Source organism: Capsella rubella, unplaced genomic scaffold, assembly GCF_000375325.1.
Source record: "Capsella rubella cultivar Monte Gargano unplaced genomic scaffold, Caprub1_0 scaffold_90, whole genome shotgun sequence".
NCBI classification, from domain to species: Eukaryota; Viridiplantae; Streptophyta; class Magnoliopsida; order Brassicales; family Brassicaceae; genus Capsella; species Capsella rubella.
This window is the reverse complement of record NW_006238838.1, coordinates 4,087-15,507: the sequence shown is the minus strand read 5'-3', so window position 1 is coordinate 15,507 and position 11,421 is coordinate 4,087. Positions and strand designations below refer to the sequence as shown.

General features: G+C 46.0%; 2 protein-coding genes across 6 annotated transcripts; one reads left to right on the top strand and one right to left on the bottom strand.

Moving 5' to 3' along the window:
* Positions 1-1,415: 1,415 nt before the first annotated feature.
* Positions 1,416-4,814, bottom strand: LOC111831583. Its single transcript, XM_023786335.1, has one exon. It carries the CDS (start codon positions 4,812-4,814, stop codon positions 1,416-1,418), a length of 3,399 nt encoding a protein of 1,132 aa, XP_023642103.1.
* Positions 4,815-7,662: 2,848 nt separating this feature from the next.
* LOC111831599 lies at positions 7,663-11,402 on the top strand. Of its 5 annotated transcripts, none has more exons than XM_023786452.1 (7): positions 7,663-7,841; positions 7,938-8,086; positions 8,170-8,294; positions 8,407-8,464; positions 9,492-10,525; positions 10,559-10,804; positions 10,909-11,402. In XM_023786452.1, the coding sequence occupies exons 5-7, from the start codon at positions 10,012-10,014 to the stop codon at positions 11,256-11,258; spliced, it is 1,110 nt and encodes a 369-aa protein (XP_023642220.1). In that variant the 5' UTR covers positions 7,663-7,841; positions 7,938-8,086; positions 8,170-8,294; positions 8,407-8,464; positions 9,492-10,011; the 3' UTR covers positions 11,259-11,402. The 5 variants fall into 5 exon arrangements, 4 of the variants coding, with proteins under 4 accessions (XP_023642220.1, XP_023642291.1, XP_023642270.1 ...); XM_023786523.1 differs by having other exon boundaries at positions 8,401-8,464; XM_023786502.1 differs by having other exon boundaries at positions 8,163-8,294.
* The last annotated feature ends 19 nt before the right edge of the window (positions 11,403-11,421 follow it).

Genomic DNA, 11,421 nt, shown 5'->3' with positions numbered 1-11,421 from the left:
ACCTTCTCGGTAAATCCCAATGGGATAAAAACCGATTAGGAAAAAGAGTACAGCCATTCGCTAACTACTTAAACGTCTTCACCAACGGTGATGGTGAAGACCATCCACGTAGGCTCTTGATCAAGGATCGTTGGTTCGATGGGATCGTGGACGTATTCTTGGAGGAAGAGGTTGAATTGGTCTCGGGTATTCTTCTCCGATCGTCGGCTTCGAGTGATCGCTCCTTGCGCAATGATCGGGGCGTTGGATCGAGTCATCGATCGAGTTTGTCGAGCTGGTTCGATCGTTCCGTCGGTTTCGCCGACCCGTCCGTATCTCGCTCGATCAGTACTCGTTCCCTCGTGGTCGCCATCCGTCCGTCCGTCCGTGTCGTCCGTCCGGCCCGAGCTGTCATTGCTCGATGTCGCATCATCCCTCCCCCCTTCAAAGGGTTTTGTCCTCAAAACATGTTCTTCGTCCCCTACATCAAACGGAGACAAGTCAGTAACATTAAAGGAGGTAGATATTAAAGGCTCACCCGGTAGTGCGAGACGGTAGGCGTTGTCGTTGATCCGCTCGGTGACTTGGAATGGTCCGTCGCCTCGATGACTGAGCTTGTCCTTCCTTCGGGTTGGAAACCTTTCTGGGCGAAGATGAAGCCACACCCAATCTCCCGGTTGAAATATCATAGGCTTCCAGCGCTTGTTGGCTTGTCGGACATAGTGCTCGGTCTTCTTCTCGATGTTCTTGCGGATCTTCTCGTGAAATTCCCGAACATATTTGCTCTTCTCTACTCCTTCAAGACTGATAATAGGATCCAAAGGTAGGGGAAGGAGATCTAAAGGGGTTAGAGGCTTGAAACCGTACACCACTTCGAAAGGAGAAGTCTTCGTCGCCGAGTGCTCGGATCGATTATAGGCGAACTCGATGAATGGAAGGCAGTCGATCCATGATCCCTTGTTTTGAGCAAGGGTCGTTCGCAGCAAAGCACCTAGAGTGCAATTGGTCACTTCGGTCTGTCCGTCGGTTTGGGGGTGTGCGGCTGTTGAATACAAGAGCTTTGTCCCGAGCTTCTTCCATAAGGTCCGCCAAAAATGTCCAAGAAACTTCTTGTCTCGATCGGAAACGATCGTGCGAGGGATTCCATGGAGCTTGACCACGTCCAGAAAGAAGAGGTTGGCAATTTGCACCGCGTCGTTGGACTTGTGGCAAGGGATGAAGTGAGCCATCTTTGAAAATCGGTCGACCACCACAAAAATGTTGTCCTTGTTGTCGATGATCGGAAGACCGAGAATAAAATCCATCGATAGATCGACCCAAGGACTTTCCGGAATTGGAAGCGGAATGTATAGCCCGTGCGGTCGAGTGGTTGACTTAGCCTTCCGACAAATTAGACAACGGTTGCAAAACTTCTCGATCATTCGCTTCATCTTGGGTCAGTAGAAATGCTCCCGTAGCACAGCTAACGTTTTGGCCACTCCGAAGTGACCGGTCAATCCTCCACCATATGCTTCTCGAAGAAGAAGCTCTCGTATCGATCCGTCCGGAACACAAAGCCGATGCTCCCAGAACAAAAACCCATCGTGGATGAAGAAGCGATCGAAATTTGCTTTCCCATGCTCCCTATAACACTCGCCAAACTCCGGGTCGTTCTCATACTGACCCTTTAACCCTTCGAATCCTAGAATGGTCGCGTCCATCGTGGTGATCAAGGAGTGTCGCCTCGACAAGGCGTCGGCTACAATGTTCTCCTTTCCCTTCTTATACTTGATCACATAGGGGAAGGCTTCGATGAACTCTAACCATTTGGCATGTCTCTTCTTCAAATTGGTCTGGCCCCGTAGATGCTTCAAAGTTTCATGATCGGTGTGGATTACGCATTCTCGAGCTAGGAGGTAATGTTGCCAAGTTTCCATCGCCCGGACTAATGCATAGAGCTCCTTATCGTACGTCGGGTAGTTGAGGGTAGCTCCACTTAGTTTCTCGCTGAAATAGGCGACAGGTCTCCCACCTTGGGTAAGGACAGCTCCTATCCCTACATTCGATGCATCGCACTCCACCTCGAAAGTCTTGTTGAAATCCGGAAGGACCAACAAGGGAGCTTCAGTAAGCCTCTGCTTCAACTCTTGGAAGGCTCTTTCCTGGGCATCTCCCCACTGAAACTCGACGTTCTTTTTGATCACGGCGGTGAGGGGTGCGGCGATGGTGCTGAAGTCTCGGACGAATCGCCGATAGAAACTCGCTAATCCATGAAAGCTCCGAACTTGTGCGATGTTACTTGGTGTTGGCCATTCCTCAATAGCCTTGATCTTCTCATTATCTACTTTGAGACCCTGCGCACTAATAACAAAACCTAGGAACACAAGTTCATTAGCTCCAAAAACGCATTTCGTGAGATTTGCGTATAATCTCGCCTCTTGGAGGGTTTGGATCACCATCTCGAGGTGATCCAAGTGCTCCTCTAGGCACTTACTGTAAATCAAAATGTCATCAAAATATACTACCACAAACTTATTAATAAAGGTTCGAAGGACCTGATTCATTAACCGCATGAAGGTCGAGGGAGCGTTAGAGAGTCCGAACGGCATCACCAACCATTCGTACAATCCTTGTTTGGTTTGGAACGCTGTCTTCCACTCGTCCCCTTCCTTCATCCTGACTTGATGGTAACCACTTTTGAGATCGATCTTGGAAAAGATTACGGAGCCACTCAACTCATCGAGCATGTCGTCCAAGCGCGGGATCGGGTGTCGATACTTGATCGTTATGTTGTTGACGGCTCGACAGTCCACGCACATTCGCCACGACCCATCCTTTTTGGGTACAAGGAGAACAGGAACGGCACACGGACTGAGGCTTTCCCGAACATAGCCTTGCTTCATGAGGTCGGCTACTTGTCGCTCCAATTCTTTAGCCTCTTCCGGGTTGACTCGATACGCGGGACGGTTGGGAAGTTGAGCACCCGGTATTAGGTCGATCTGATGTTCGATGCCTCGGATTGGTGGCAAACCTTTGGGTAGTTCTTCCGGAAATACGTCCTTGTACTTCTCCAAGATGGATTTGATCTCGTCCGGTACGTAGGGTTCCTTAGGTCCTACAATCACATCATCTTTAAAAACCATGAGTAGCATTTTACAAGTAGGATCACTTAGTGACCTTCTAACTACACTAGGATTAATCAAAAAATTTCTTTTAGTGCTGGTTTCCTTAGACAGTTTCGATTGCATTTCATTAACTTCGGATGGTGACAAAGGTGTTAAACAAATACGTATATTATCATGCATAAAAGAGTATTGGTTGGTTCGACCGCAATGGTTGGTTCCCTTATCAAACTGCCACGGACGTCCTAAGAGGACGTGGCTAGCTTGCATTGGTACAGCATCGCACAAGACTTGATCTTGATACGGGCCGATGGCAAAAGGAACCGTGACTTGTTCATTAACTTGAATCACGGTCTTGTCGTTCAACCACTTAAGTTTATAAGGTCGAGGGTGGTTTGTGGTCGTTAAAGAGAGTTTCTTGACCATGTAGGTGCTCGCGACATTGGTACACGAGCCACCATCTATGACCAAGCCACAAACCTTCCCACTTACAGTGCAACGGGTGTGGAAGAGATTATCGCGCTGATTGGCATCATCGGGTTGTTGCGAGACGCTAAGGATCCTTCGGATGACAAGTAACTCGCCAACTTCGGGTTCCGCGATGACTTCTTCGATCTCGCCAACCGGATTCTGCTCGATCGGGTCGTCGGCTTCATCTTGAGACTCGACCTCTCCAGCTGCGGTGATGATCATTGTTCGTGGGTTCGGACAATCTCTCGCCATATGCCCTCTGCCTTGACACTTGAAGCAAATAATGTCTCGGCTGCGCGTTTCATTCGGTTGTCGCCTTGGGTTAGTCCGAGCATCGTTGTTATTTTCTCTCGGCCTGAATCGAGACTCGACAACAGCAACCTTTGGCTTGTCTTGGGGCTTGCTAACGGGCGAAGCACTTGGTGACCAACTCGGGGTTCCTTGGACGCGGCTTCGATTCAAGGTAGCAACCTTCCGTTTGATTTGTTGTTCACATTGCATCGCGAGATGTAGGAGCTCTTCAATACCGGCGTAAGGTTGTCTCTCAACCTTTCTCGCGATTCGGTCTTGTAGTCCGTCGAGGAATTGCGCCATAAGGGTTTCCTCAGATTCGTCGAGCTGGAGCCGGTTCCGCAAATGCTCGAAGTCTTCATAGTATTCCTCGACCGACTTGGTGCCTTGAGTGAGACGCCGGAACCGCTTCTGGAGATCACGATGGTATAGTGGTGGTACGTATCTCCGCCGCATGATGTTCTTCATGGCTTCCCAAGTCGAGATAGCCGGCTCGAGGTTTCGTCTTCGTTCGGCCATGTCTCGATCCCACCAAGTGAGAGCATGGTCGGTTAGTTGAGCAGTGGCATAAGTGACTTGCCGTCGCTCATTGTAGTTGTAACACGAGAAGACGTGGTCCATTCGTCTCTCCCAATCAAGATATGCTTCGGGATCGACTTTACCGGCGAACGTTGGAATGGATAATTTGTGTCCGGGTTCTTGCGCTCGAAGATCTTCAGGTCGGCCTTCATATCGTCCGCGGGGGCGAGGACGTCGCTCATCTCCGGAAGACTCCAGTTGTTCCGGCTCGTAGTGATGTTGTTGTTGTCGCCCTAGGACTGCTCGCAAGGGTGCGCCTGGAGGCACGTGATTCTCCTCGATACGGGTCAACCTCTCCCGTATCCGTGTCAGCTCTTCTCGGAACTCGGTCAAGACAGCACCGAGCTCGGGTGGGGGTAGCGGCTCAGCGTCGGGAGGGTGAGGGTCCTCCATAGGTGGCTTAATATCCGGGTATTCGTCGGGTAACTGTCCGGAGAAGTGTATCCTTCGATCGCGGATGGTTGCAAACGAGGATCAGATAACGTTGGATCGGGTCGCTCGAGCGTTATTCGCGAATTGCTCCGTTGCGGGTAGTACTGGGGTCGGTCGCTTTCGTCGGGTACACGGACGGCTGCGATGACGGTTTGACCGGATCGAGGGCTGTCGTACCTGGATCGATAAAAGACAAACAACTTTTTCAGTACACGCGCTAATAAAGCAAAAAGCTCGAGCGTGTCAGCCAAATGATTGATAAAAAGTAAAAACAACGTAAGATCGAACAAATAACTCGACACGTGCTCAGATCTAAGACCCAAACACGTTTCAAAACCGGATCTAACAAAAAGTAAACCACTTTATCGAATCAAAATCGGACTTTTTCAAGAAAACATCGAAGGAAGCACGAAGAACATAATAGAACCCAGAAAATTCTCGATCTTTGCTAGATTCTACCGATACACAAACTAAGGCGATGAAGATAAACGAAAAGTAAGCTCGAAAAGGATAGATACAACCTGTTGTTAGGACCTTCAGCTTTGATACCACTGATGAACCTCCGGATACGCTCGACGGATCGAGGTTTAGTTCGGACGTCTCGAGCGGTGCAGCGGACTTCTCGATCGGAACGACAATGTTGCGTTATGCGGGAAAACGCTCTCGTACAAATGAGAGACGTTCTCGAGGGGTGATTGATGGGTCGTTGCAACGACACACGAGTGATGAAGAGACTCGTGATACGGTTGCCTCAACGTAGCTGAGCCCGGCTCGAAGGAACGATGAGGGTTTCCGGACCTTTAAACGGCGAGAGGCCTTTAGAGGAACGAAGAGATGACGCGAGAGAAAGAACTTAGGGTTTTATTTCAAGCAAGCGTAACCTCTACAAATGTCTAAGCAGCCTTTAAATAGGTGCGACCCGAAAGAGCTATCTATTTGCCCTAGGCCACGTGTGTGGTCGAGCGGCTTACAACAATTGTAAAGTAAGGACAAAAACCAACGTTCGAAATTCAAATGTTTTAAGATAGGGATAGAAGGATAGAATCCACGCGTCTTTGGTAAAACGCGTGGATGCGCTAGGATTAACTGCCTCGTTAAAACCTTCTCGGTAAAACCCAATGGGATAAAAACCGAGTTAGGAAAAAGAGTACAGCCGTTCGCTAACGACTTAAACGTCTTCACCAACGGTGATGTGAAGACCATCCACGTAGGCTCTTGATCAAGGATCGTTGGTTCGATGAGATCGTGGACGTATTCTTGGAGGAAGAGGTTGAATTGGTCTCGGGTATTCTTCTCCGATCGTCGGCTTCGAGTGATCGCTCCTTGGGCAATGATCGGGGCGTTGGATCGAGTCATCGATCGAGTTTGTCGAGCTGGTTCGATCGTTCCGTCGGTTTCGCCGACCCGTCCGTATCTCGCTCGATCAGTACTCGTTCCCTCGTGGTCGCCATCCGTCCGTCCGTCCGTGTCGTCCGTCCGACCCGAGCTGTCATTGCTCGATGTCGCATCAGGGCTAGTCCGCGGGTTTTTAGCCCTAACCGCGGTGGGCTTTTTTCGGATTTTGGCGGGCCAGCCCGCTTTGATCCACGGTCATAAAAATAAAAATCCTAATCCAACCCGCTTAATATATGCGGATATGCGGTTCAGCCCGCGGTCATATATTTGAGCGGAAGTCCAGAACAAAACAAACTATAACTAAAACTGATATTGTTACTTTGTTAGTGCATTAAAAGACAAGGTCTATGTTGTTAGTGTATGCAACTTGATAAGTGATAACAATAAACAAGACACTAGCCATGGCTCACATAAGTCACCACAAAAACCACATATAAAATAAAGTAAGTCTTAACCAAATAATTAACACCAATCAAACAAACGTAGTATTAAATCAGCAATCCCCTAGAATTGAAACGTAGATCAAAGCCAAAAGCTCTAAAAACCCTTCAATATCTCAATAAAATGTAAAGAAATAAAAGAAAAAGATTGGAGGACTCTTGAAGAACTTGGAACTTGGAACGTTGAATGTGCTTATTCCACCTAAAAGAAATAAACAATACCATAAGATAGAAACCAAGAGCAAAGTAAAACTAAAACAGTAAAACTAATTAATCTAAAGAAAAAACAGCAACAAGACTAACCTTCTTTTAATCCATATCTATGTTTAGTTCTTCACTTCAGCAGGTGGAACTTCATCCCCAGCAACCTCGACATCATTATCTACAAAATGCAATATACACAATTACAATATATATTTACCTTACATGTAAATAAGAATTTATGAGTTTACCTTCAAACCCACTCAACCAATTACGTCCACAAATCAAAGCTTCAACGTTCGTAGGTAGGAGAGAGCTTCTATATTTGTTTAAAACACGACTACCTATGCTAAACGATGATTCCGAAGCTACGGTTGTAATGGGAATACTAAGGACATCTAAAGCCATATAAGACAATTCCTTGAAACGAGAAGAGTTGTCTTTCCAATAATCCAAGACATTCATACTTTCGAACGCCATCATATTTAATGGTGCTTCATCCAAATACACATCCAAAGGTGATTTTCCATTGTCCCCTATTCTTTGTGAGACGAAAGCACAAAAGTCCTAGCACACAAAAAAATATCAAAATACTAAATTAGACGATGATGCATACTAAACAACAAAACAAAAACAAAAAGAATAACTTACACTATATCCATTTGGTGTGTGAGACCCAAACCAAGCCCACAAGGGGCCCAATAAAAAATACTAAAAACCCTAAGTGTGGTGCACTTGTATATATGTATATAGTGTATATATCTCCCTCTACCTCCAGCCGCTTCTTCACATCACAAACCTAACCCTAAAGCTGCACGAAGGAACCTCGTTTTCAAGCCTCCATCACCACTGTTTTGTGATCAAGGGTTGTTGTTGCCTTTCTTTCTCGTTGGATCACTTGAGAAAAGATTTTAACGTCACGTCTACACCATTCAACACCGGTTTCAATTAGGTAAGACAAATCTATCATGGATATGGTTTAATCCACTGATTATGTCTTTATTGGCTGCTTATTCGTGGTTTTTGGCTGCAACAATTGGAATTATAGTGGAGAAGAGGAATAGGTAAACAGTTTCAAGTGGCGTTTTTGGTGATCAATTTCCCGTCGCATCTGAACGAACCAGAACACGATTTTGGTGTCGTTGGATAGATCTCGCTGCAAGGAAGAAGTAGCAGTTTACAGTTCTTCATTACAAGGTATATTCCATCCGCAATTCGAGTTGAAAGTTGGCTCAAAGTCACAGTTTCTGTACCCAGAAATAACTTGTATCAGATTTCAGATTCAGGTTGGACTTTTGGAGAAGATATTTGGGTTAACTCTGATAGTATTAGGACAAGTTGACGGTGGTTACTAATAGAGCGAGTGTCAGGGAAGACACCAAAGTCTTCAAAGTTACTAGAAAAGGTACACCTTAGTTACCACGTGGATTGCTTGTTGGGCAAGAATGCTCTGTTTCAGTCAAACCCCAGAAACCCTAATCTGTCTTTGTACTGTTTTCTTGTGCTGCAAGTTTCAGATTGTTGCAAGCCGTTTTCAGTCTCTATCTTCTAGTTCTCAGTTCAGTCCAAAGTCAGGTGAGGGTGTGATCTGGGGAATTCGATTACAAGTGCTACTCTTATACTTCATTATTCTTTTGCATAGGGTTAGATTTGCTTGTGAACTAGTATTGTCTTGATAATTAGGAATTGATAATTTGATGAGTGTTGAATGTTTTAGGTGATTGATTTAATGTCTTAGGAATGACTATTTAAGATGTATAATATGTGAGATGAGATTACCATCCTTAGGGATGATGAAAGAGGAAATGGTCTGCATTGAATTGACGGGTTCTTTGTAGCTCAATAAAAGGCTGACGGGCCCAGTGGAACAAGATAGGTTCAAAGGTCATGAGAGATGATCGAACCTGGTATTGAGGTGGAATTCTTGCTTGTAGCAAGAAGTATGGTGTGTTCTAGCTTGGCAAAGTGTTGTCGGGTAGTTGATTGTGTGTCTTTTTCTATGTGATTGATAAGTGTGGTTTAAAGTAGTTTCTTTCTTCGTATTTCCCAGTGGGCGGAAAGGATCCTCTCACTGAGTAATTCGTTACTCACCCCCTCCCCCCCCTTCTTTCCTTTTCCTCAGGTGAAAGTGAGAATCTTGAGTAGCCGCGCAAGTCCGTCTCGTTACTGGTGTTTATTTTGGGAAACTTGGGTTTTATTTACTTTACCATTATTTTCTTATTTATGACTATTTAAGTTATTTTACGAAATAATGAAGACAAGTTATTTTTAAGGTTTTTAATAAAGGAAGTTTTTTTCTTATAAGTATGAGTAAGTAAGATAGACGAAATGTCTAATAAGGCAAGTAGCATGCTGTCTCATTTTTTTCAGGGAGACGGGTGTTACAAATGGTATCAAAGCCAGGTTAAAGCCAAGCCGGTGCTGACCCGGACGGCTAAGTTTTATTTTATTTTTTAAAAAATAGATTTTATCAAAAACGGGAATGGGGGTTTTTATCAAAAGAAAAAAAAAAAAAAGCAACACCAGTAGAGCAGGACTTGCGTTTAGAGTTTCTTTAAAGTTTTAGTTTCAGTGGTTCTTATGGTTGACCTTGTGTAAACAGAAAATGGCACTAGGCAGACGAGGAGGTAGACGGGGTGGCACAAACCTTAGAGGAAACCGAGTAGGGGATGCACCTATTGATGAGCGAGAGCAACAGGAAGCAAGAGAGATTCCAGTTGCACCTCATGCAGCGGAGATTGCTGCAACTCGTGCGGAGATGCAGGTGCTCCGAAACATGATGCGGGAGATTTTGGAGCGACCTGTGTATGCACCCCCACCACCACCTCCAGCAGTTGCACCTCATCAGGCAGCACCAGTTGCACCTCAGCAGGTACCACCAATACCAGCGGTTGTTCCTCCTCAGCACCATCAGGCACCACCACCGCCACCAGCAACCAGAGTTGAGTATTCTTACTTTGAGATAATGAAGCTCATGAGTACGATGGGCACTGAGTATTTCACAGGTGGAACTGATCAAGTTCGGGCCGATGATTGGAGACAAATGTTGGAGAAACATTTCAGGTCAGCAAGATGCCCAGTGGAGTATAAGAGCGATCTTGCAGTGCATTACTTGAGGGGAGATGCAGATAATTGGTGGAGGAGTGTCGAAAAGAGCTTACCAGTCGGATATGTGCCTACTTGGGAGGATTTTCTTTCGGAGTTACAATAAGAAATACCTTCCTCAGGAAGCTATGGATCTGCTTGAGTGTGCGTTTTTGGAGCTTCGTCAGGGAACAAAGACTGTTAGGGAGTATGACGATGAGTTCACTCGTCTATTAAGATTCACAAAGACAGACCATGGAGAGCCGGAGTTGATTCGTAGATTTATGAGAGGACTAAGGGCTAATATTCGTAACCGTTGTTCTATTAGAGGATGTACTAGCAGGGTTGAGCTAGTTGAGCAAGCAGCTACGATGGAGAGGGGACTTGAGGAGGAAGCTAGAGATCTTAGGATTACTCAGCAGAGAGCAACTAAGGGAGCAGAATCACTGAAGCGTACAACAGATAACCGCGATACAGGTTCAGGACAGACTCGTTACTTAAAGTGTACCAGGTGTAATCGAAAGCATGGAGGGGTGTGTTGGTTGGATTCAGGCAAGCATGGAGGGGTGTGTTGGTTGGATTCAGGCAAGTGTTTCCAGTGCGGTAAAGTTGGTCATACTAGAGAAAATTGTCCAGAGGGAGTGGATACTTGTAGGAGGTGCGGACAGCAGGGTCACTATGCACGGGAATGCACTACGCAAATGGTAATGACGGGAGGACAGCAGCGGAATCAAAACCGAGGAATTTTACCACCACCACCACCAAAAAGGCAAGCAGTTGGACCTCGAGTGTACGCAGCAGCGGGCGAGGATGGAGCAGAACCGATTATGGGTAAGTTTTCATCAAAGCTTTTATCTATTTTCGTTGTGGTAGTTAGTTGTTATGGTTTTTGTGTGTGGGGGTTCCTTAGTTTATAAAAAAAAAAAACTCTGTAGGATCGGTTTTTATTGGGGGAGTTTCAGCCTGTACAATGTTTGACACTGGAGCTACCCATTGTTTTGTGAGCCCCAATTTGGCGAGGAATTGGGATTCCAGAATCGACTTTACAGAGAAACGAAGGAGAATTGAAACCGCTGGAACACAGTTAGTAGGATCATCGCGGACTTACAGAGACGTTCCTGTGGTGATAGGCGGAGTTGAGCTGCTGGGAAATTTTCTTGAGATGGAATTGAGACGCTACGACGTAATCGTTGGCATAGACTGGTTAAAGCGTCATGATGCCAACTTGGACTGTCGAGGAGCTCGTGTTATCATCAATCGAGCTGAAGGGAATTTGGTATTCTAGGGAGTTGAAACTAATAACGGAATTCCAATCATTTCAATGATTCACGTTGAAGGGTTAGAGTGGAAGGGGCCTGAAGCATATGTGGCAACCATCTCTATTGAGGGAGGAGAAATTGGTGTAGAGTTGGATGACATTCCTGTAGCAGCAGAGTACGGAGATGTTT

Coding starts and splice junctions, on each gene's coding strand:
- LOC111831599 (XM_023786452.1), top strand. CDS start 10,012: ATGCAGATAATTGGTGGAGGAGTGTCGAAAAGAGCTTACCAGTCGGAT. Junction 10,526..10,558: donor GGTGTGTTGGTTGGATTCAG/GCAAGCATGGAG, acceptor GGTTGGATTCAG/GCAAGTGTTTCCAGTGCGGT. Junction 10,805..10,908: donor TGGAGCAGAACCGATTATGG/GTAAGTTTTCAT, acceptor AAAACTCTGTAG/GATCGGTTTTTATTGGGGGA.
- LOC111831583 (XM_023786335.1), bottom strand. CDS start 4,814: ATGGAGGACCCTCACCCTCCCGACGCTGAGCCGCTACCCCCACCCGAG.